Source organism: Callospermophilus lateralis, chromosome 13, assembly GCF_048772815.1.
Source record: "Callospermophilus lateralis isolate mCalLat2 chromosome 13, mCalLat2.hap1, whole genome shotgun sequence".
Classification (NCBI taxonomy): domain Eukaryota; kingdom Metazoa; phylum Chordata; class Mammalia; order Rodentia; family Sciuridae; genus Callospermophilus; species Callospermophilus lateralis.
Genome location: NC_135317.1, coordinates 96,725,482 through 96,746,949, shown reverse-complemented (window position 1 = coordinate 96,746,949; position 21,468 = coordinate 96,725,482). Strand labels below are relative to the sequence as shown.

Below are 21,468 nucleotides of genomic sequence, written 5' to 3'. Positions count from 1 at the left end.
AGTCTTCCAGTGTCTCTTCATTTCTATGAGCTCCTGACACCTTCTCAATATACTTTACACCTTTTCTGTGTATGGAGGTGGGGGGCTACTGGGGATTAAACCAGGAGCACCTAACCAGTGAGCCACATCTCCAGCCCTTTTATATATATATTTTAGAGAGAGAGACAAGGTCTTTTTGAGCTGCTTAGAATAGTGCTAAGTTGCTGAGGCTGCTTTGAACCTGTAATCCTCCTGCCTCAACCTCCTGAGCACCTAGGATTACAAGCATGTGCCATGGTGACTGGTACTTTATACTTTTTTGGGGGGGGAGGGGACAGACCAGTTTAAAAGAGCTAGAATCTGTTTCTGTTGCCTGTAATCTGGAGTCTACTGTTAAGTCATCAGTATGTGAATCACTTTATGAGCATTATCCTTTTTAATCTTCATATCAACCCTCTTACAAAGGCACTATCCCCAATTTATAGAGGAGAAACCTGTGCCTCAGAGTGGCAGTTGCATAGTCATGACAGATATTGTAGGTGATAGAACTGGAACTACCAGTATGACCAGAGGGTATGCACTTTACTCCTTTCTCAGAATCCTTATTCAAGTGTCTTTGGACTGGAAACCTTTTCCAAGGAGGAGGTAGATGTCACGTGGGTGCGAGGTCTGAATCATACATTTAGACAGGGTAGAGAAAGCAAGGAAGAGGTGGGCCAGGCGGGAGGGAGGCTGGGGGGCAAGAAGCGAATCCTAGAGATGCTTCAGAAGACGGACATGACATGTTGGTGCCTCCTGGAAGTAAAGTGGTAGGAGAAAGGAAGAAGCCAGCCACTGGTGAAATGCTCCTGAGTGGACATGGTCACTCAATATGTAGACTACCCCGGGGAATGGCATCCTGACTCAACTTTGCTGGGAATTCAAGTTGAATTGGGTCCCTTTCTACTTCCCCTTGGTCTCCTCATAATGTGAGCTCATTAAACCTCTCACATCTTTGCTAGTTAATCAACCTTTTCTCATGATGCTAATGAAGCAAACGCAGTTCTTCCTTGGTATTTACATATATAAGTTGAGACAAACAGGTAATTTCTGAACTCAGTAGGGACTCCTGGGTCTAATGCTAAAAGACCCCTGGTTTGTGTCTATTCTCAGAAGAGAACTTGCAGATTTGTTTAGGCTGGGGCAAAAACTAAGAGGGGACCTCTTTTCTTGGTCATTTCTGGTCACTACCTGTATTAATAAGTTTTCCATTACTATAACAGAATACCTGAGAGAGTCAACTTTTAAAAAAAGGAAAGGTATATTCTGGCTCATAGTTTTGGCAGTTCCAGTCCATGATCAAGTTCACCTGAGGGCCAAAAACAGTTGATCCCACTGCTTTAGGGTCTGGGGTGAGACAGTAAGTATGTCGTGGTGGGAGCAAGGGGTAGGGCAAGCTGCTGATCACATGGTAGATGAGAAGTAAAAAAGAAAAAGAAGAGAGGAGGATCCCGTTGTCACCTTCAAAAGCACCTTCCCAGTGACCTAACACCTCCCACTAGGCCCCATCTCTTAAAGGCTCTGCTGCCTCCCTATAGTGCCATAGGGTGGGGTCCAATCTTCAACATGCAGGCCTTTGGGGGCATTCCAGATCTCATGTAAGTACACTTTGCTAGAATCAGCAAACAAATCCACGAGATGCCCCATTAAATTTGAATCTCATATTTTAACTAAACAATACATTACACAATAAAATTATTTGTTGCTTATCTGACATTCAAGTTTAACTGGGCAGCCTGTATTTTATCAGAGAATCCTAAATCCAAACCCACTGCCTCTGGGTTTTCAGCTTTGGAAGTGAACCAGTGGAACATGCCTGTAAAGACAGACGGTAAGACCTGGATCGACAAAGAATCTAGGGGCCACCCCAGGTCAAAAGGAACACAGGGTGAAGAACTCGGGGGGTACTGACTGAGAGGGATGATGTGGTTCAAGTCGCCCAGGGCACCACTTCCATCTCCTGTTCTGCTGGGCTGCTGCAGTGGCCCCTGCCTCGGAGGGCTCATGCCACTCCTCAGGGACTGCGCCAGCCTCTCCTCGTTCTCTTCCCACCTGCTGGGAACCCAAGGAAGCCCATTAGAGGGAGGCTGAGCCATGAGAGCCAGCAGGAGGGCGTTATTGATCTCCGCCGTGTGCCCTAGGCGCCGTCTGTGTCGGTGGTGGTGGGGCTGAGGTTGCTCTCCGACTGTCCTCTGCTAGGGGGATAGCTGTGAATTAAGTTCCCCTTCGGTATTGAACTTCCCGTGGGGTTCTGTGCCTACGGTGGCGAAAGAAGTAGAAATGGCGTCTGCTTCTGAAGAGCGTAGGCATAGGCCTCTTGGGACGGTGGAGGGCTTAGGCTTTTATTAACTCAGGGTTGGGGTTATCCTCAGTGGCCTCCCTCTGACTTTGTGGTGTCTCTCACTTGCCACGTAGGTAGTTTCTGTAGTAATTGGAAGATATGCGAGGTCCTGAGAGTGGCAAGTCTGTGGCACTTGGTGGTTGGTGGCCTTAGAATGAAAGGAATCAAGTTTCACCTGTTCATTTGAGGGCCAGACACAGTGACTTTGATATTTATCGCAACCTTCTGGACCAAGAGACTGACCAGGACTGGGGAAAAGTGCCCCGCATAATGACAGAGAAGGGAAAGTATTGGCTTTGACACCAGAGGACATCTGACCTTCACTCCCGATCTTCCTCTTATGAGCCACTTAATTTATTTCTGAGCCTTGTCACATTAGGGTATTTTTGAGGATTTAGTGAGATAACATTTGAAAATGCTGGCAGGTAGTGAGCGCTGTACGGGCCACTGCAGTGTTTTCTACTCTCCCTCTGTTAGGCTGTTCAATGGGACGGCACAGTCATATCATTTATGTCTGTTTCCACCAGGCTGAGGGTCAAGGGCCATTCCCTGCTGCTCCCTTTCCCCCTTACCTCCTGCATGGGCCTGGTATAGTTGGCTGGACTGTATATCCCAAGGCTTAGGTTTTACTGGGAGGTCAGTCTCTAACTTTGGAATTTTTGTCCATGCTTCCTTCTGTCTCTAGCCCTCCAACTGAGGACCAGGCTGATCCTGTCCTGTGGGATGTGCTTAGGAGCAGCAGTCCTAGGAGTTTATCAGAAGACCCTCATTAGACTCCCTATGCTGGAGGACAGTGTACTCCTATGTGCTCAAATACATGTAGGTTTGAGTAGTGTCCCAGCTTTGCTACCCTGCTCTTCTCATTAGTAAGCTCTAGGATTCCTGTGGTAGTTCTCTCCTTTTGATCTCTGCTTCAACAGATTTATTAATTTCATCAGTGCAGTTCAAGTTCAACCTATCAAATTTTTATTGAGCACCTCTGATTTGCCAGACACTGGGCTAGGTTTGGTAGGAACAGAGTACAGCGGTGTTATTGTTTGGTCATTAAGTGTCCCCATAAGGGGCAAGAAAGGCCATGCATTGAAGGCTTGGGCGCCAGCAGTGGTGCTATTGGGGATTGATGAAACTTTGAGGAGGTGCGGTCTGATGGAAGGACGTTAAGTCATTTGGGGCATGTCCTTAAAGTGGATATTAGGACCCTGGTTGCTCCTTCTCTCTCTTTTTGCTCCCTGGCTGCCATGGGGTGAGCAATTTTCTCTGCCACACACTTCTGCCATGATTTACTGCCTTGCCCAGACCCCAAAGCAATGAAGCCAAGTGACTATGGAGTGAAACTTCTGAAACCATGAGTCAAAATCAATCTTTCCTCCTTGTAAGTTGATTATCTCAGGTACTTTGTCACAGTGATGGAAAACTGACTAACACAGACAGTATCTCTATTTGAGGTGTTTCAGATCTAGTGGAAGAGACACATGAGAAGTCAGAATTTCTCTAGGATGTGGTAAGGGCTGTGATGGAGGTGCACACAGAATGGTATTGGAGCACAGAGAAGGGTCCTTTTCCTTCATTATATTTTTCCTCCCAAAATCCCATTGCCCCTGCTTCTAACAGGTAGACAGAGGAGCCAGGTTATAATTTCTGTCTTCAGAACTTTATGAATAATGGAGGTTAGACATCAGCCAGTGGTTGATAGGCATCTATTAAAGATCCAGTTGGAAATCCTTCTGTGCTGGAGAAAAGAAAATTCTAAGGGGAAAGAAAGCAGGAGGTCACAGGTTGCATGGCCCTGGGGAATCTGGGAAGCAGGTGGGTTCAAAGACTCACTTGGGGACAAGAGCATGACATATCTTATGGCCGGACCTGCAACCCAGGCCTATTTTTGGTTCTTTCAAGTTAGATTTCTGTTTCTTCTCTTTCCTGTGTGACTTTTCTGTTTCTCTGATATTTGTTTCTTCCCTGTTTTTTTCCCCTCCTTATTTCCGTCCCTTGTCTGCATCCCCACGATTTTGCTGCTTATAATCTCCTCTCATCTCTTTATTCTTTTTAAATACCATTTTCCTTTCTTTATAATTGGAGCCTTCTTGGCCTTTTAATTTTGCCTGACTGCCTCTATCTCCAGGCTCTGAAACATACCTGTTAACTCTCCAGGTTTGGGGAGGAAATTCTCATTTCCAAAGCCTCTTTGTATAATATGAAAGAACATCTCATGTGTACCTGGTATCCTAGGAAACAGAACTCAGTTTCAGCATTTGTAAGACGCGGTGAAAGCAGTCTTGCACCTGGGCAGCAGGAGACTCGGTGCTTTTATTAGGTGGGGAACAATGATCCTGTTCTCCTGCAGCTCCCTATCACTGCCCCGTCTCTCATGTTTTTCTTCGTCTTTCTCCCCTTTCTCTTTCTGTCCTATTTTCAAGTTCAACTTCCCATGTTTCTCCTTGATCTATTTTTTCTCACTCCCTTCCTAATTTCTTTCTTTGGTCATGAGAGAGAGAGAGTTCAAAGCAGTGTCTGCATCTCTGTTCCTCCAAGTCCTTCCGTTTCACATGATGGTATGGGAGTTTGGGTCAGGAAAGATGGGGAAGACTTGGAAAGCTTGTCCAGTTGCTGAAAGCCTTATGAGAGTAGGATGTCTTTCTGATTCTTGTTTTGAGGTAGGATGAACATAGAGAATCTTAAAGTTGAAAGAGATCTCCACTGGTCATTAAAATGACCTTCAACACAAGGAAGATACTTTTTCTTCCTAAAGAGCCCTGCAGCCCGTCCCTGAACACAGCTAATTTTGGAAAGGATATATATCCCACATCAAGAATCCCGGATGGTTGTTGGCCAGCACTCCTTCACAGTCACTGTTAGGATTACCTTGTCCTGGGTCTGTTATTGGTACCTGTTGATCCTGCATCTGCTTCCTAGAGCACAACTCTTTTATACAGTTCTCTTTCAGGCTTTGAAGACATGTCAAGCATTGAAGGCACTTCAAGTATTTTCTCTGAAACTTGAAGTATTTCATAGGTTCCTCCAAAACAATAAAATAAAATAAGCCATTCTTGACCCCTTTCAACTACAATAGAAAATTCAGAAAGACTCATTTCCTGGAGGTTCTGGATAGCTGACTCAGTCCTGGAGAGGCCATGAGGGATAAAAAGTATCTCACTAAAGACTCAAACTAGCAAATTTTAAACTGATGTTTTATTCAATTAGTATTAGTAGTCTTTGCATCAAAAACAATGTTAATGGTGCACATTATGATTTATAGATCACTATTAATATTCAATACATCTAATTTTATTTCTACAGCTAGGCCATGGTAATTTCCTCTTTTGTAGATGAAAAGGAGAGGGTCCTGGTGGTGGGTGACTGTTTCAAGTCCTAGTTCTCACGTTGAGTCATGACCTGAACTCCATTCTTCTGGCTCTTAGTCTTCTGCTGCATCATTCATGAATACATGTGTGTCCTAGTCTCTCCAAAGTATCTGCAGTGTCATGGCAGTCTGTGCAATAAATGGTCTCTTCTGGACAAGGCGGTTGGTGTAGACATCTAGTAGGATTCTTATGGGTTATTTTTTATGTATACTTCTGAATGTGACTGTGGAAGGTGGATAAATGGAAGCAAAGAAACCTAGTTCAGGTCAAAGAGTCGTTTGGAGTCTAATTATTAGAATGTTGGTAACGTGTGGAGACTACCCAAGTTATTACAAAGCATTGGTGTGATTGATTTGTTAGTTAAAAATTCTAGGTGTCAAGGTACAGTGCAGTGACTTCTCCTTTAGTGGTGTTAATCCAGAGGAATTTCCTGAAGGAGAGAAGAAGTAGAGGAATCTAAGAAAACTATGAAATTAAAAAATGTGAGTCTCTAAGTTGGCTGGAGGTGGGGGATAGGAAGAAGAGTCAGGCATCAAGATGCTGGGGACTTCTCTGCTGCTCCTGAGTTGGGGCTTCAATGATTCTCGTTGGTAAGTTTTCCTTCTTTGCAAAGTGAAACCCAGATGGCTAAATTTAACTCAACTTGACACCACTGGTGATTCACCCAGGCTCAGGTGCGCCCACATACAGCTGGTATCAGCTTTGTGTGCTTTCCAGGCTGAGCCTGCTGCAGCCCAGCTCCCCCCGAGGAACGGGAGGGGACAGCCAGGCTGTGTTAACCTTGACTCTTCTGTGTCTCCATCTGCAGCATCCTGGCCACTGCGGGGACCCACTTCAACACCCACGTGGACCTGAGGACCCTTCGGGCTGTGCGTGTCCTGAGGCCCTTGAAGCTGGTGTCAGGGATACCTAGTGAGCACTTGCTTTCTTCTTTCTGCTCTGCTAGTAACTTTATTGATGTGTTTTCCACTGGATCCCGGGTTGGAGACAATTTGGGATAAACAAAGAAACAATTCCTCCTGGGAGGAGGCCCCAGTGGTAATCAAGATGCAGCAATAGGGCCTAACATTTCACTTTGAATTTTAACTCCTTTTTCAGATTTAAAAGACGATGGAATATTTTTGCAGAACATTTGGAAAGTAGAGAAAACCACAAAAAAGAAAATGAACATTTCTCATGTTAGCAAACTTTATCATTCATTTTCCCTGTACATTTTAATATAATTGGAATCATTATGCATACATATGTAGCTTTGAATGCCCAAATAAGCATTGTACATTCTCTTATGTGTGCTGTGATTTATTTAGCCATTTTTTAACGTGGCTGAAGAATATGAAAAATAAAGATAATTAATCCTCATTTTTCTCCCCAGTATGAAGAAGAGTGCTACAACATATTGCTATTTAAACCTGTATTCAAATACCTGGCCATTTTCTTAGGCCAGAAGCCTAGAAGTGTAACGTGGGGGTCAAAAGCAGATATTTGTGCTGAGGGTGCTCCTCTCACAGTGGGTGGGAGAACTGGCCTGATTTAGGGTGGTAGGGAAGAGGGAGCTGGGCGAGGCCTAATTAGGAAAGGAACACATTCTAATAAGTTCAGTCAACAAGAGGAATGCAAAGACAACGTGGACGAAACAGGAGGACGGGCGATGGGCAGGTAACTGATGAGGGAGAGGTGAGGAGGGAGGAAGGCGGAAGAGGAACATGGTCATGGCCATCTGTGGCCTGACTGCCCTGGTCATCTCATTGTGAATTGTCTCGGGACCGATGGCTTTCTTCTCTTGGGGACTTGCCCTCCTCCTAGGATGAATAGAGCTGCCCTGGCAGGTGGTGCTCAGGGGGCAACGTGTCCTTCTCTGTTCTCCCTCTAGGTCTGCAGATCGTGTTGAAGTCCATCATGAAGGCCATGGTGCCTCTTCTGCAGATTGGCCTTTTGCTCTTCTTTGCCATTCTGATGTTTGCTATCATTGGCTTGGAGTTCTACAGTGGGAAGTTGCATCGAGCATGCTTCATGAACAATTCAGGTAAGTCCATTACTTTCTGTTTTTTTTTTTTTTTTCTTCCCTTCCTCTTCCCTCTGGTCACATAATTTCAGGGCATTTGGAGCCTGGTTGAAAAATGTGCATCCTATTCCAATTCTGGAATTAGAATCAGAAACGTCTTAGTCAGTAGTCTTTTGAGGCACAATCAGCTTAAAGATCCCCATTTGACACTAGTCTCACAAAGAAAATAACCTTTTAGGTTTGTAGGTGGATGACTTCAAATAGGTGGTCTCAGCTTCCTTCTATAGTAGAGGGATATGTTCAATGCATGTCCCATGCCATCAGTCCAAATAAATATCCCATATCCAGTGCATCTTTTGCCTGCAGGACAATGAGACAATGAGATTCAGGAGAGAGTAGTCAGACTGGGTCTCTCTGGATCTAAGGAGACAGTTTTCTTCCATGCTCCATCTTAGATTTTCCTTGTTCTGTGTTCTGACCCAGACCTAGTATGGAAGAACTGAGAGAGCTCTGAGCTTGGCTTGGCAACTGTGCTTGGGAGATTGGTGGGGTGCACAAACCACAAACCCTTTTTATGTCTTACTTGTTCTTTTCAAGTTGAATTGAGGACCCTAGGAGGAAAGGGAAGGGTAGACAGGCTGAAGAATCTCCAATAGGCACTATGTTTTTATGAAAAAAAATCTTCCAAGCATTTTAACTTTTTACCTTTTATCAAAAGCTAGAAATCTATGCTAGAACAACATCCACTAAAGGGACAGTAGTTTAGAACTGTCCCCAAGAAATCCAGGAAGAAGTCAGACTTTATCCTGGAATCTGCAATTAGGCAATCATCAAGATTCTGCCTTTCCCTTGGGGTCTTCTGTGGGATTCAGTCCTGTAAATTCCTGTGGTCCTACAGGTGAGGGTGGAGGTTGGGGCCAGCAGAAAGTGGCTGATCATGTGGAGGAGAGACTCCATTTTCAGAAGAGACTGAGAAACCTCAGGTTGAACACATGGCATGTGAGCTGGGAGGCATAGAGGAGAGGGTGCCTGAGACAAGAAGGGCAAACCTCCGTCAGCTGCCAGTAGACTTGTTTACTTGTGGCTTCCTGGGGTTGTTTCCAGCTCATGCTAAGCACCATGTGGTTTACCCCCCACTCTCCAAATGTGCCTGCAGGTATTCTGGAAGGATTTGACCCCCCACACCCATGTGGTGTGCAGGGCTGCCCAGCTGGTTATGAATGCAAGGACTGGATCGGCCCCAACGATGGGATCACCCAATTTGATAACATCCTTTTTGCTGTGCTGACTGTCTTCCAGTGCATCACCATGGAAGGGTGGACCACTGTGCTGTACAATGTGAGTAGAGCTGGGGGCAGGGGAGGAGGAGGGTGGAAACCTGCAGGAGGCAGAGGCCTGCAGGGAGGCTTCCGGGGTTGTTAGTCTGGGGATCCGTCAGGGGTGAGTATACTCAACTGTGAGAAGTCTTAGTAGTTCTTTTCACTCCTTGGTCTCACCTCTTGCTAAGAGGAAGTACGTAGGTTCTGGACATAATTAGGAGATTGCATTCTGTACTGAATGAGTGAACCAACTAGTTAAATCAGATCACCTTAATGGTACCAGAGTTTGTTGGTTCAGGGTGGTGGTGGGGTACAGTGAGGGGTACTAATAGATGTAGGGTTCGTGGTTACTGTCCTCAAAGAACTCACCTTCAGGTTGGGAAGCTGTTCCAGTGGTTCTCAGCCCCAGCTACCCATTAGAGTCAACTGGGAGCTTTAAAAAATTATACCACCTGGGCTCTGCTCCAGGCTGATTAAGTGGGGATATCTAGGGGTAAAGGCCTGTCATTGACTTTTTTTTTTTTTTAAAAAAAAGCTTCCTGACTGATTCTAATATATAGCAAGTGTCAAGAACTGCTGCATTACATGCTCCTAGGAAACATGGTTAATTTAAAATTCAGATTCCCAGGCCCTTTCTCTGGAGAGTCTGATTTTGCAGAGTTGGTAACCAGTGCTTTTTACAGTGCCCTTGGTGATCACATGATCAGACATGTTTAGAAGATTCTGAGTTGGTATATAAGACAAGGCTGTCTAGTTGCCTGTCAGGGATGTTGAAGATTCCTGCAGGGAGACAGAAGTTAGACAAGGTGACCATCAAGTCTCTTCTGTCTTCCAGAGTCTGAAATAAGTTATCCAAGGCTTGGTGCAGAGTCCAAATTTAAAAATGAGAGGCTGGGAGACTGTGTGGTTTGATGCACATGGAGCCTCTGAGGGCAAACAATTTGGGTAGTTGCTTATCAACTGTATCCTTCTATCCATTCAGTAAGTCCCACTCTCCAGGCAGATGCCTTTTGAGTGATTATTCCTCAGAGCCTGCCTTTACCTTAAGGTGCCTTCTGTTTCCTTCAGTTCTTCTCTTGATCTTTTTAACTTGAATTTACCTGTCTAAGACTTAGTAGGTGGGGCACAGGGTGCCTTATACAAAACCGTCTTTAGAAGGAGCTCTGGATATAATTTACACTGGAGGGAAGGAAATACTCTATCTTAGGAGAGGCTCAGCCAGATTGTAATGTCGGAGAACAAGAATTGTATGAGTGTATGTACTTGGTAATATCCATTATAGTCAATCTTCCTTATGCATAGGGTCTATGTCTATGGATTCAACCAACCACAGATGGAAAATGTTCTGAAGAAGATGTTAGGTTGTTGCTGACATGTACTGTGTACTCAGATCTATGATAATTGTATCTGTACTAAACATATATAGACTTTTTATTCTTATCAATATTCCCTAAACAATACAGTATAATAACTAGATAGCATTTACACTGTGGTAGTTGGGTTAAGCAATAGAGAGACAACTTAAAGTATATAAGAAGAAGTGCATAGATTATATATAAATATTGTATCATTTTAAATAAAGGACTTGAGCATCCTCAGCTTTTGTATCCATGGGAGGTTCTCCATCAGTCCTCTGCAGATACCAAGGGATGATAGTACCAACTTGGATCCATTCCATACAGGATGAGCAAGGCAGAATGAGAAGCATTGCAGAAAAGAGTAACAGGTTGTTACCCCTGGGGGACACTCTGGGATTCTTTTCATCTGTGGGAGGCAGCAAGGAGGAGGGAAGGGGGCAGGATTGATGAGTATAGTCACTCCTCATTTGAAATGTGAAGATTGTCTTGAGGCCATGTCACTCACATTAGTCAGGCACCTCAAGAAATTGCAGAACTGGTCCAGCAGCGGCTAGTGTCACTTGTGGGGCTTTGGGAGTAACTGACTTCAATGATATGTGTAGACTCACCTAAGTGATGTGATAAACGCATTGAAAGTCTGAAAAGAAAAGTGTTGCATTTGAGGATCTAGGCGTGATCCGTTGGTCCTCTCTAGCCAGGGCTCAGATGGTACTGAGATATGCAAAAGCAGAGTGAAGAAGCTCTCATTATTCTTGCATTCATTCGTTCTGCATGTATTAGCTGAGTATCTACTGTAGGCCAAACACTGTGCTAAGCACTAGGAAAAGAGGTGGAGTAAATAGTACCATGATCCCTGTTCTCATGGTGCTTTCTTCAGATTCCCATCTCTTTCCAATTACCTGTTAACCACAGCAATGGAGGTCACACAGAAGGTCAGTGATCTTGTTCTCCTCTAGTTTTGCTCCACCAAGGAATTGGGGAGGGGGGACAAGAGGTCACACTGCAGATCCTCTGAAACCTTTCAATGCATCAGCTCCTAGGGCCGGATTCACACCCTGTCTGGTGCCCATCATGCCAGCCATTGAACTTCAGTTTACTGAAGGCCTCCTGATGTCCTGATGGCTGGATAGAGGGATAGGGAACTAGGTGAGCTATAGGATTTGGTTTGCAAAAAGTATCACGGGGCATAATGAACTCGGGTGCACTCAGAAAACACATCACTTTCAAAAGCATTAGAGCTAGGGGCAGGGCATGGAGCTGAGAATTCCACGTAGAAATGATAGTCTTATTTAGGTGGATAACTACACTGTGATCCAGGAGAAGTTAAATGAAAAAGGCACCCAAGTTTCAGCCAATGGAATGAAGATAAAGTTTGATTCCTCAGGAAGAGAGGGAGTTAGCAAAAAAGCAGGGCTCTGAACATACCTTGTAGACTTAGGGTCTCCTACCAGCAGTGGCACATGCTCAGGGAGGTATTCTCTTCACATTTGGTGGAATCACATCATATAAGCCTTTTTATGTACCGAATTCAGCCATTCATTTTGGAAAGGGAAGGGGGTTGGAAACAGAAAGGAAAATGACAATTTAAATATTCTAGACACATCTGCCTGCTGTTTCTTTCAACCAGCTTATGCCCATTGAAAGTGCGAGATGAACCAGGTGCACACAGGTAGTCTCAGTTACTCAGGAGGCTGAGGCAGGAGGATTGCAAATTCAAGGCCAGCCTAGGCAATTTAGAGAGACCCTATCTCAAAAAAAAAAAAAAAAGGTCTGGTCTGGGGATGTAAAGCTTGGTGATTGAATGCCCTTGGATTAATTTCCTAGTACCAAAAAAGAAAGAAAGAAAGGAAAGTAGGGAGGGAGGGAGGAAGGGAGGAAAGGAGGAATTAGAAATGCCTAGACCTTGGCTAAAAATTTGTTGACTCTAGTAGCCCATATCATTAATACCTGAGTTTTTGTAGGTTTTTTTCCTTTTAATTTATAATTTTTAATGACAAAATTTACACATATCCATAAACACATTCTGGTTGCACACCGAGTAGTTAATTATGAACAAGTAGTCAATTTTGTAGCATATATACAGGTATACATATATGTATTTTCTATATAGAAAAATGACTCACTGAACCATTATCCCTACCATCACCAAAAAGAAGCAAATATAACTACATTGATTTCCCTCTTTCTTACTCCTCCTTCTGGGAAAGTCCAATTCACCCAGCTGCCATATTTTTTCATGCAGAACCTTGAGAGAAAGGGAACTCTTATTCCCAGCCCGCTGTCCCTTCAATTCAGGGGTGGCAACAAATATGCAAGATTTATTGGTGCCATTTATACCCAAGCCAGTGGGAGAACCTTCAGGTTTATACAGTACCAAGAAACTCGCTGGAGCATCAGGGCTGAGTTTAGCCTTTTATATGTAATGTAAACGGTTTCTTAGGTTTGCATCCCTTTTCTGCTGCAGACTTTTCCTAAATGCCTCCCTCTGACCTTATGTGGCTTTGGCATTGGTTACCATTAATTTCTGCCTTTGATTACTATTAATTTCACTTGCATGCAGTTTTTCTCATTATAATCTTTATTGTAAGTGGGGACGGTTCACATTATGAGGGCAATATGGAGTTGCCCATGCTTAATTTAGACTCTACCAAAATTTCAACTCTGCTTGGTCAGACTCCAGTTGTATTCCTGGCTCCCTTCCGTTCTGTGGTGGAAAGAATGCAAAGCAGATTGCAGTTCTGCTGGCTGCTTCTACCTGTTTTGACTGTCTCTCCCAAAGGTCTCCTCAACTTCCAAACTCTCCCCTGTACTTACCAATTTCATTGATTTTATTTCTTCTAACCCTGATAGGTAATCCCTTTCCAGAACAGTATGTTCTCTTTCTCTCTGGCCAGTGCTATCCACTCAGCAGATGCTACTGTGGTTTGGGGATTAAGTTCTAACCCTCTTTTCCAGGGCTGGTTGTGGCCATAGGAGTTGACTGTCCCCTGATTCTGACCTGAGTCTTCTTTCTCTTTGTCATTCATATTTTTTTTAAATCAAGATAATATACAGATTGCAGAGATTCCCAGTCCCTGTCAGCTTCCAAAGTCTCTGCTCTTAGAGGCCAGTAGTTTTCATTTGTATTTCTGTAGCTGGAGCTGTCTGTCTTCTCATTTGTGATTGATGCCCATGCAGATGCAGGTGAACATATAGGTACCAGATTCTAAGTGCCCTCTGCAATACAGGGTCTCAGATTCCCCCATAAGAACACAGGAGGTCTAGATGGGGATGTAGCGGGGAAATCAGCCTATTCCAGAGCATGACAGATCCCGTATTCAAGTATCTACGAATTTTACCAACTATACCCCAATCCTAGGTCAGCCGGTGCCTTATAGTTCTGCCATTGTAAGATGTCATGCTGGAGCTGTGCCAGGTCTCTAGCCTTGCAGCTTTGCCACACATCTGTTGTGATTACCTGGGACATGCGGTGCTGCTGAAGTGGGAAGGGTCTTTGGAGACTTCCTTGGGACAGGAAGAGGCAACTTGTAGTCTGGGTGCTTTCTGGGAGTCTTCCTCACTCCCTGTAGCAATGCCTGTGCTCTCTCCATGCGGAGTTAAAGAGCTAACATCTCTTCGCTGTTGGTCTCACTGAGGGTCTGCGAATGTGTGCTTGTCCTCAGCGTGTTGAAAGAACAGCATATCCCAGGGGTGATGGAGAACTGCCATTCTCTCCCCGATGTCTTCCTGAGTTTGTGGTATCTACAGAGGACGCTTTTGGTTCTGAGGTCTGTTCAGGGAGTATGTCCACTCCTCTGTGCTTTGGTCATCTCCCATCACCCCCTCTGCATGTGCTGTTGACAGTTGAACATACTCAAAACTCATCAGGCAAGTCAGTGGCAGGAGCCTATGAGCATCTAATGACTGTAGAACTATGAGGCACAGCAGCTGACCTAGGATCGGGGTATAGTTGATAAAATTTGTAAATCTAGGCTCGGCCATGCTCTGGAATGGGGTGATTTTCCTTCCATCTAGATTTCCCTGTTCCTGTATCCTTTCAGGAGTCTGAGACTCTGTATAATCCTTGGGGGATGATACATGGATCCTGAAAGTTAGTCTGCCTCCTTTCCTACAAAGGCTGGGAGGTGAGGTGTGTATGCTTACTAAGGAGCTATGATAGCTTCCTCCCAATTCCTCCTTAGGTGCTTTTCTCTCCTCTGTTTTCTTTCATAGGTAATTACAGATTCATTAACTCATTACTTATTTAGAAAATATTTATTAAGTGCCTATTATATACCAGGTACTGTTTTAGATGCTGTGGATACAGCAGAGAATAAAACATAGGAAGGCCCTGCCCTCATGGAGCTTCCATTCTAGCGAGAAATCACCAGAAGAATAACTACCTAAAAAGTGGGATATAATCAGACAGTGCTAGGTGCTGTGGAGAAAAATAAAGTGGGGAAAGGGAGAAGTTGGCTGCAACCTTATATGTCAGGGAGGGCCATAGTGAGGGGCTGGCATTTGAACAAAGTCTGAAAGCAGGTGAGGGGGAGAACCCAGAGGTTCTCAGGGGCAGGAGTCTCCCTGGTGGCTGGGACAGCAAGTGTGAAGATGCTGAGAAGGGTCCATGTCAGATATATTGCAGAATAGCTGAGGCCGGTACGGGAGGATGCAGGGAGAGCACAGGCATTGTTACAGACCCAAGGAGTGAGGAAGACTCCCAGAAAGCACCCAGACTACAAGTTGCCTCTTCCTGTCCCAAGGCCAAAGTCTCTAAAGACCCTTCCCACTTCAGCAGCACGGCATGTCCCAGGCAGGCACAACAGATGTGTGGCAAAGCTGCAAGGCTAGAGACTTGGCACAGCTCCAGCACGACATCTTACAAATGGAGCAGGGACCAGGTCATGTGAACCTTGTAGGCCATTGTAAAGGCTCTAGTTTTCACTGGGGAGAGAAGAGCATGCCTTGAGCTGTGCCCTCAAGAAGATCTCTCCAGCTGTTTTGCTGAGAATAGACTCTAAAAGGAACCAGGCTGGCAGCCGCCACACGTCAGAAGGTCATTGCAATGATTTTAGAGGGCAACGATGGAGGCTGGGGCCAGGGAGGTGATAATAGTGAAGGAGGTGAAAGGTGTATTTACTTGTAAGGTTGAGCTCATGGGATTTTTTGGTGGATTGGACTTTCAGCATGAGAATAAGCAGAAAAGTAGAGTTACCATTCACTCAGTGGGAAGAAAGACTTGAGTTTGGACATGTTAAGTTTACCACGCTTATTAGACATGGTAGAAGGAGGAGGAGTGAATGAGTACAGGGGCTAAGTCTAAACTGGAGATGTAAATTTGGAAATTTTTTAGTGTGTGGATGGTGTTTAAAGTCATGACACAGGGTGAGAACACCAAAGAAGTGACTACAGAGAAGAGACGTGATTCCAAGGTCAAAATGTTAGGGAGATGATGAGTTATCAGAAAAAAAAAAAAGAAAGAAAGAAAAGACTGAGAAGAAGCAGTAAGGAGAAAAGGTGAAAATCAGGATATGTGGTGTCCTGGAGCCAAGGAAAGAAATGTGCTTTCAAGAGGACAAAAGAGGATGATCGAGTCAGTTTCCTGAACCTCTGGGTTCCCTTTCATATCAATATTCAATTTTAGCAAGTTTTTTACTATAGTACCTTGCTAATAATTTCCTGTAGATTTATGTAAATCATATCCACATGTTCTCTTTTAATTCACATTCATATTTTCTCTTGCAAAAACTCTTTGCTCTCTTGAGTCAAATGCTGCTGATGTGAAAGTATGATGAAGGCTAAGAATTAACCACTGAATTTCAGGAGCAGTTCAAGTGGAGTGGGAGGGCATAAGGGTATAAGGGCATAAGGCATAAGAGAGAGTTTCACAGACCTTGTGTTATGTTTGAAATGGGAGCAGAGGAAATGGTCAGATGAAAGAAATCCCATTTATATGCTGATGGGAATGATCCATTTAAGATAAAAGTCACTGCTGATAAAGGAGAGGGAGGGAAATTCGTGGCGCCATCTTGAGTAGGGGTGTGGGGTGTGTGGCTTCTCCATCATAGGTAGAGTTCGGCTTAGATGAAGCTCCCATTCTTCAGCCACAGAACTAGGAGGGGAGCAGCACAAATGGCTGCAGAGGCTGGTATGTGGGTAGATGTGGTGTTGGAAGCTTGTAGAAATTCTTTTCCAGTTGCTTCTATTTTCTCAATGAGATCGGAAGTAAGGTCATCAACTGAAGGTGGGAGGAGGAAAATGTTGGGGAAGTTTGAGGAGAAGGTAGGAAATGGTTTTCTAGGAAAGTGAATGGAATAGGGAAATGATTTCTGGGCAGCATGGAGGACCTGCTTGGAGTCAGTGGTGATCCAGTTCAAGTGAGGTTCAGGAGCACGGGCTGTTTCCCTGACATCATGCAGCCACTTGTCTCAGGTGTGAAGAAGGTGGAGAGTGGTTTTTTTCCAGAATAGTTTTGCCATGAGCCCAACAAATGAGAGAGGGTCAGGAGTGTGCCTGTGGCATAGCAATGGAACTGGGGCTAGGTAAGGAGGAAAGAGGTAGGGGAACGACTAAAAAGAGAGTAGATGAATGGAGTATAAGGTCTTTTTGAAATGTGACTTTTGAATTTGCTGGACCAATTCAGACTGAGAGTAAGTTAAGAAACCTGTCCCATTGTATGGAAGTAGCAAGTGGGTTTGGAAATCAAATGTTCTGATTCCTAGTGGGGCACCCTCACTGCCCCCAGTAGGAGGATGCATGTGTGTGCATGTGTGTGTGCATGCATGTGTTTATGTGTTGCACATATGCAGAGCAGCCTGTGACCAGAGCCCCCAGCACAGCTTCTGAGCCCTCTGACCTCACTCCTAGAGCGCCTGGTACTGCTTCAGCTCAATTCTAAATGAGGAGTTGGAGAATATTTAAAACCGGAAGCCCCCTCAGTTCCACCCGCCCCCTTCACTAACATTGTCCTCTCCAATCTTGTTTTCTTCTCAGAGTGTCTGTCTAACTCTTTTTAAAAGCACGTTTACATTTGCAGCAGCTGCTGCTGCCTGTGGCAGCCTGTTCCCCGTGTTAATTACTTGTCCTCTCAGGAAACCCCGCAGTGCCTTCCTTCAGGCCAGGCCAGGAACCCGTGGTCTGCAGGACTCTGCTCCCTGGTTCCCTCTGTGGGAGGAATCTGGAGTTTTCTTGTTACACTCTTTACATTCCCATCCATCACCGGCTCCACTTTCAAATGGGTCCCTACTCTTGATTTCTTAATAATTGTCAAACCAGAGATTCCATCAGGTTTGGGATTTATTCCAAATACGCTGAATTTGCCTCCTGCTCTGGTGCCTGAACTTCACACCAGGCCCCAGGCCCGTCTCCCAGTCCTTTGTGTGTACAGAGCCATTAGGCTGGCTCAGGGTTCCTTTCCTTTCTTCTAACCCACTCTAATACCCAGTTTAATTTCTAATCCGCGGCCAAAGGCGTCCGATGCCTGATGCGTCACACAGCTGTGGGCTATGATCTCTCAATACCAGGCCTTAGGCGTTCTGTCCCTAGGCCTGTGGGACAGAAATGAACTGGAGGTGGTGGCTGGTGACTCAACGGCTCTTTCAGGTACTTTTCATTAGATGTCCAAACGCTTACAGAAGCTCAGCCAGGGAGGGATGGCACAGTGCCAATCTCTGGCACACAGAGAAAGCCAGGAGGTCTCAGTTTTTCCTCAACTTATCATTCCCTGAAGAAGATTTATTGAGCAGTGTCTTTTAGCGGCTCTCGGGGTGCTGTCCATGTTAGGGTCATCTGGGGGCGATTAGTACAATTGCAGATCCCGGAGCCCTGCCCCGGATCTAACACCCCAGCATCTCCAGAGGTGGGACGCAGGAATCGGTATTTTTAACAAGCTCCCTCAAGATTCTGAAGTTTGAGAACCACTGTTCCACATGACTGTAATTGCTAGGCATGGGGAGGGTGAGGCGGCACACGAAGTGGCGGAGTACTGAAGAAAGGCACGCTCTGCCTGCAGCCTGTGCCTCCCACGAGATGGATTTCCATGAGTTCATGCTTTATTCATTATTTGTCTAACATGAGGTGATTGACACACAGTGGGCTCCCAGGAAGTAGTTAATTTATTGACTTGAATCTGGAAGGGGGTGACAAGTCATGTGCATGGGTACACATGGATTTTTGCTACCACGGGGCAAACGGAATGCAGTGAATCGCTGGGAGATAGATAAGCAGGATCTCTGGGAGGACCGGGGAGGGAATGGGTAATTTAAAGTGAGTTTTTAGAGAGCCTGTTGAAATTGAGGGCCAGGGAACCCAAGGGGAGCGGGTGATGGTGTGTGGCAGCCTGTGGCACAGGCAGAGATGTCAGAGCTCCTGACGGACAATTGAGAGCATCATTTCCTTTGCAGGCACTGAGATGCTCTGTTACATTTTTCCTTCTTTTAAGGGATGAGGCTCAGAAACTGATTAAAAAGACTGGTGGGGGAGAAGGGTCAGGAGTACTAACTTTTACCTACAGTCTCCTTGACCCTTCTTCATTTCATGTCCACTGAAAATGGTGTGCAGAGATAAACTGTCTTCATCTTCCTTGAGTTAATTCCACCAGGTGCTCCTGTTGACCCACCTCACTTTGGTCCCTCCCAAAGAGAGGGAACTTTGGACTGGTGCTCCGTACTTGGGGCCTCTCTCCTTTACTTCTGGAGAGCTCTATTAAAGACCCCCCTCTCTACCACCTCTCTTCCCCTACCCTGGGCTCCCATTATCTGTCCACAAGAAGAAATAGTTCCCAGTACCTGTGGAGAGGCAGAGGAGCAGAGTTAATCACAAGGAAAGCATTTTAGGAAAAAGACTGGTGAGTGTAGTTTTGGTTGGTCATCTGCATGGCAAATATGGTTGATATTCTGGGAAATCACAATACTCAAAATTAAAAAAAAAAATAGAGATGAGACCAGCCCCAGAGGATCTGGGATGCCTTCTTATGCTCATTCCCTTCAGTTGTACCTTGTTGCCTGAGGCCAGCCCTTCCTCCTGCTGTGGTGTGCAGTCTTCTCATCCCAGGGCCGGCCAGTCTAGTGCCTCCATAGTCAGAGAGGACACTTCACGACTTCCTGCTTCCCTGCCCTGCTGTCTCCTCTGTAACTCCCCATTTGCCACCCCTAGGCTATGCACCTTTTCTTTGGACTGGAGACTTACCAGCTGGGATCTGTGCATGGTCTTTGGTGGCATCTATAACACTTGTTTCAAAAATACATTTTTTTTTTGCTACCACATTTTCTCGAATTCAAAATGTCATTGATGACAAAACCTATCAAAAATTTAATAATAGCATTTTTTTGGGGAAACTCCCAATACATTCTATATGGTAGACATTCTTTCTTTCTAAGTTCTAAAACCTTCAACTATGAAGACAGATATTATATAATTGAGGAAATCACAAATTAAGAAAAAGCTAATTTAAAAAGCCACACATAATCAATGTGTTATAGACCCAATTTTCACACTTGAAGATTACCTGTGGTCCAGCAGCTTAATTCATTTTGGTGCAGACCTTGGAGTCCATCTCCCTCTGCCACTCTGCATTCAGTTGAACTTGGTGCAAATGTGTTATTGATTAGAAAGCTTGAAGTTCTTCTGTGTTAGTCTTTTAAATAAATTCAGGCCTGAACTTGTTTGCCTACATAACATGATATAAATGAGCACAGTATTACTTTTCTGTATGATTCAAGATTTCTCAGTACTGTGAAACTAAAATAAAATACAGAAATAAACTGGATGCCAAAGCTGATTCAAGATTGCAGCAGTCATCTGAAACTTGGACTTCAAATTCTTCCTAGAGACAACCTCTGTTTTTGAGTGATATTAAAAAATGTTTTGCATTATGTATACATTTATATTAAACACATATGATAAATTTGTGCCAAGAGGGGTCCCCTTGTACCAGTTGTGTGCATTGATGTTCGGATGATGATCTTGTTAAATGATTTCTGATGCCGCAGGTGGTATCACATAGTGGTTAGGGATCCTGTCTCACATTTACCACCTGTGGGATGCAGCAACTCACTTAACTCTGTTTTTGTTTTACTGTCTCAAAGTGAGGATTATTGTGGTCCCTACCTCATAGAGTTGTCTTGAGAATTGAGTGAGATAAAATGGATAAAGCCTTCTACTGCCAGGCATATAGCACCATGGTATAAGATTTAAAAATTTTTAAAGATCCCCCATCTTGGGGCTGGGGTTGTGGCTCAGTGGCAGAGCGCCCACCTAGCATGCACGAGGCACTGGGTTCAATCCTCAGCACCACAGAAATGTAAAATAAAGATATTGTGTCCATCTAAAACTTAAGAATAAATATTTTTTAAAAATCCCCCATCTCAATAGGCTAGCAAAGCATCTTCTTCCACTGTCTACCATACAGCTCTCCTGGTCCTTGCAGACTGACTGGTCCCTTCCCTCCTCAGTCTAGCCTCTTTAGATCCTTTTGTATCCTTGCCAACCTTGAATCTACATTCTTGGCATTATCTAAGTTCAGCTTCCCCTACAAAACTCTGATGCCCCCTCTTCCATAGAGCTTTCCTTGGCTATGCCTGAGAAGTTCAGAGGGGAGCAGGTCTTTCCTCTGAGCTCTGTCCCAGCCCTCAATGTCAGTGGCATGCATCTGACACTTTCCCCAGGCCCATTCGCTTGCTAGTTGTCTTTTAGGTTCCATCCCCCTTTCTCCTATCTGAGCAAGGTTTTGCTTGCCAGCACCAACCAGAGTGGGTTTCAGAGTAGCTCTATGAACCCACTGAAGATGAGGTGGCTTCTAGGCTGGGCAGCAAGAGTTGGTCTGCAGATGGACAAGCTGCTGTCAGGAGGGACATGCTCGTGCTGGACAGAGGGCAGTCACCACTGCCACTGTAGTTCCTGCTCTTCCTGCTTCACACCCACCCGCTCAGCTCCCTCCTCCTGTGTCAGATTAAAGGGGGGGGAAAGTAGGGGAAAGGTCATTTATTTCTGTGACACTGTTAGCCTCCTTGGCTTGGAACCTGGCTCTGAAATGCTCTTAAAGAGACCCTACCTGGGCAACCAGAGAGATGAAAAGGTCTTTGGAACAGAAGGA

At 44.9% G+C, this 21,468-nt stretch overlaps 1 protein-coding gene across 3 annotated transcripts in view; it reads left to right on the top strand.

Moving 5' to 3' along the window:
• Cacna1e (calcium voltage-gated channel subunit alpha1 E) overlaps positions 1 to 21,468 on the top strand; it is a 294,495-nt gene that overhangs the window by 81,181 nt on the left and 191,846 nt on the right. For all 3 annotated transcript variants that reach the window (XM_076832427.2, XM_076832426.2, XM_076832425.2), the window contains exons 4-6: positions 6,527 to 6,630; positions 7,589 to 7,741; positions 8,877 to 9,058. In XM_076832427.2, coding sequence (XP_076688542.1) covers positions 6,527 to 6,630; positions 7,589 to 7,741; positions 8,877 to 9,058 — 439 coding nt within the window. The remainder of the gene's footprint in view (positions 1 to 6,526; positions 6,631 to 7,588; positions 7,742 to 8,876; positions 9,059 to 21,468) is intronic.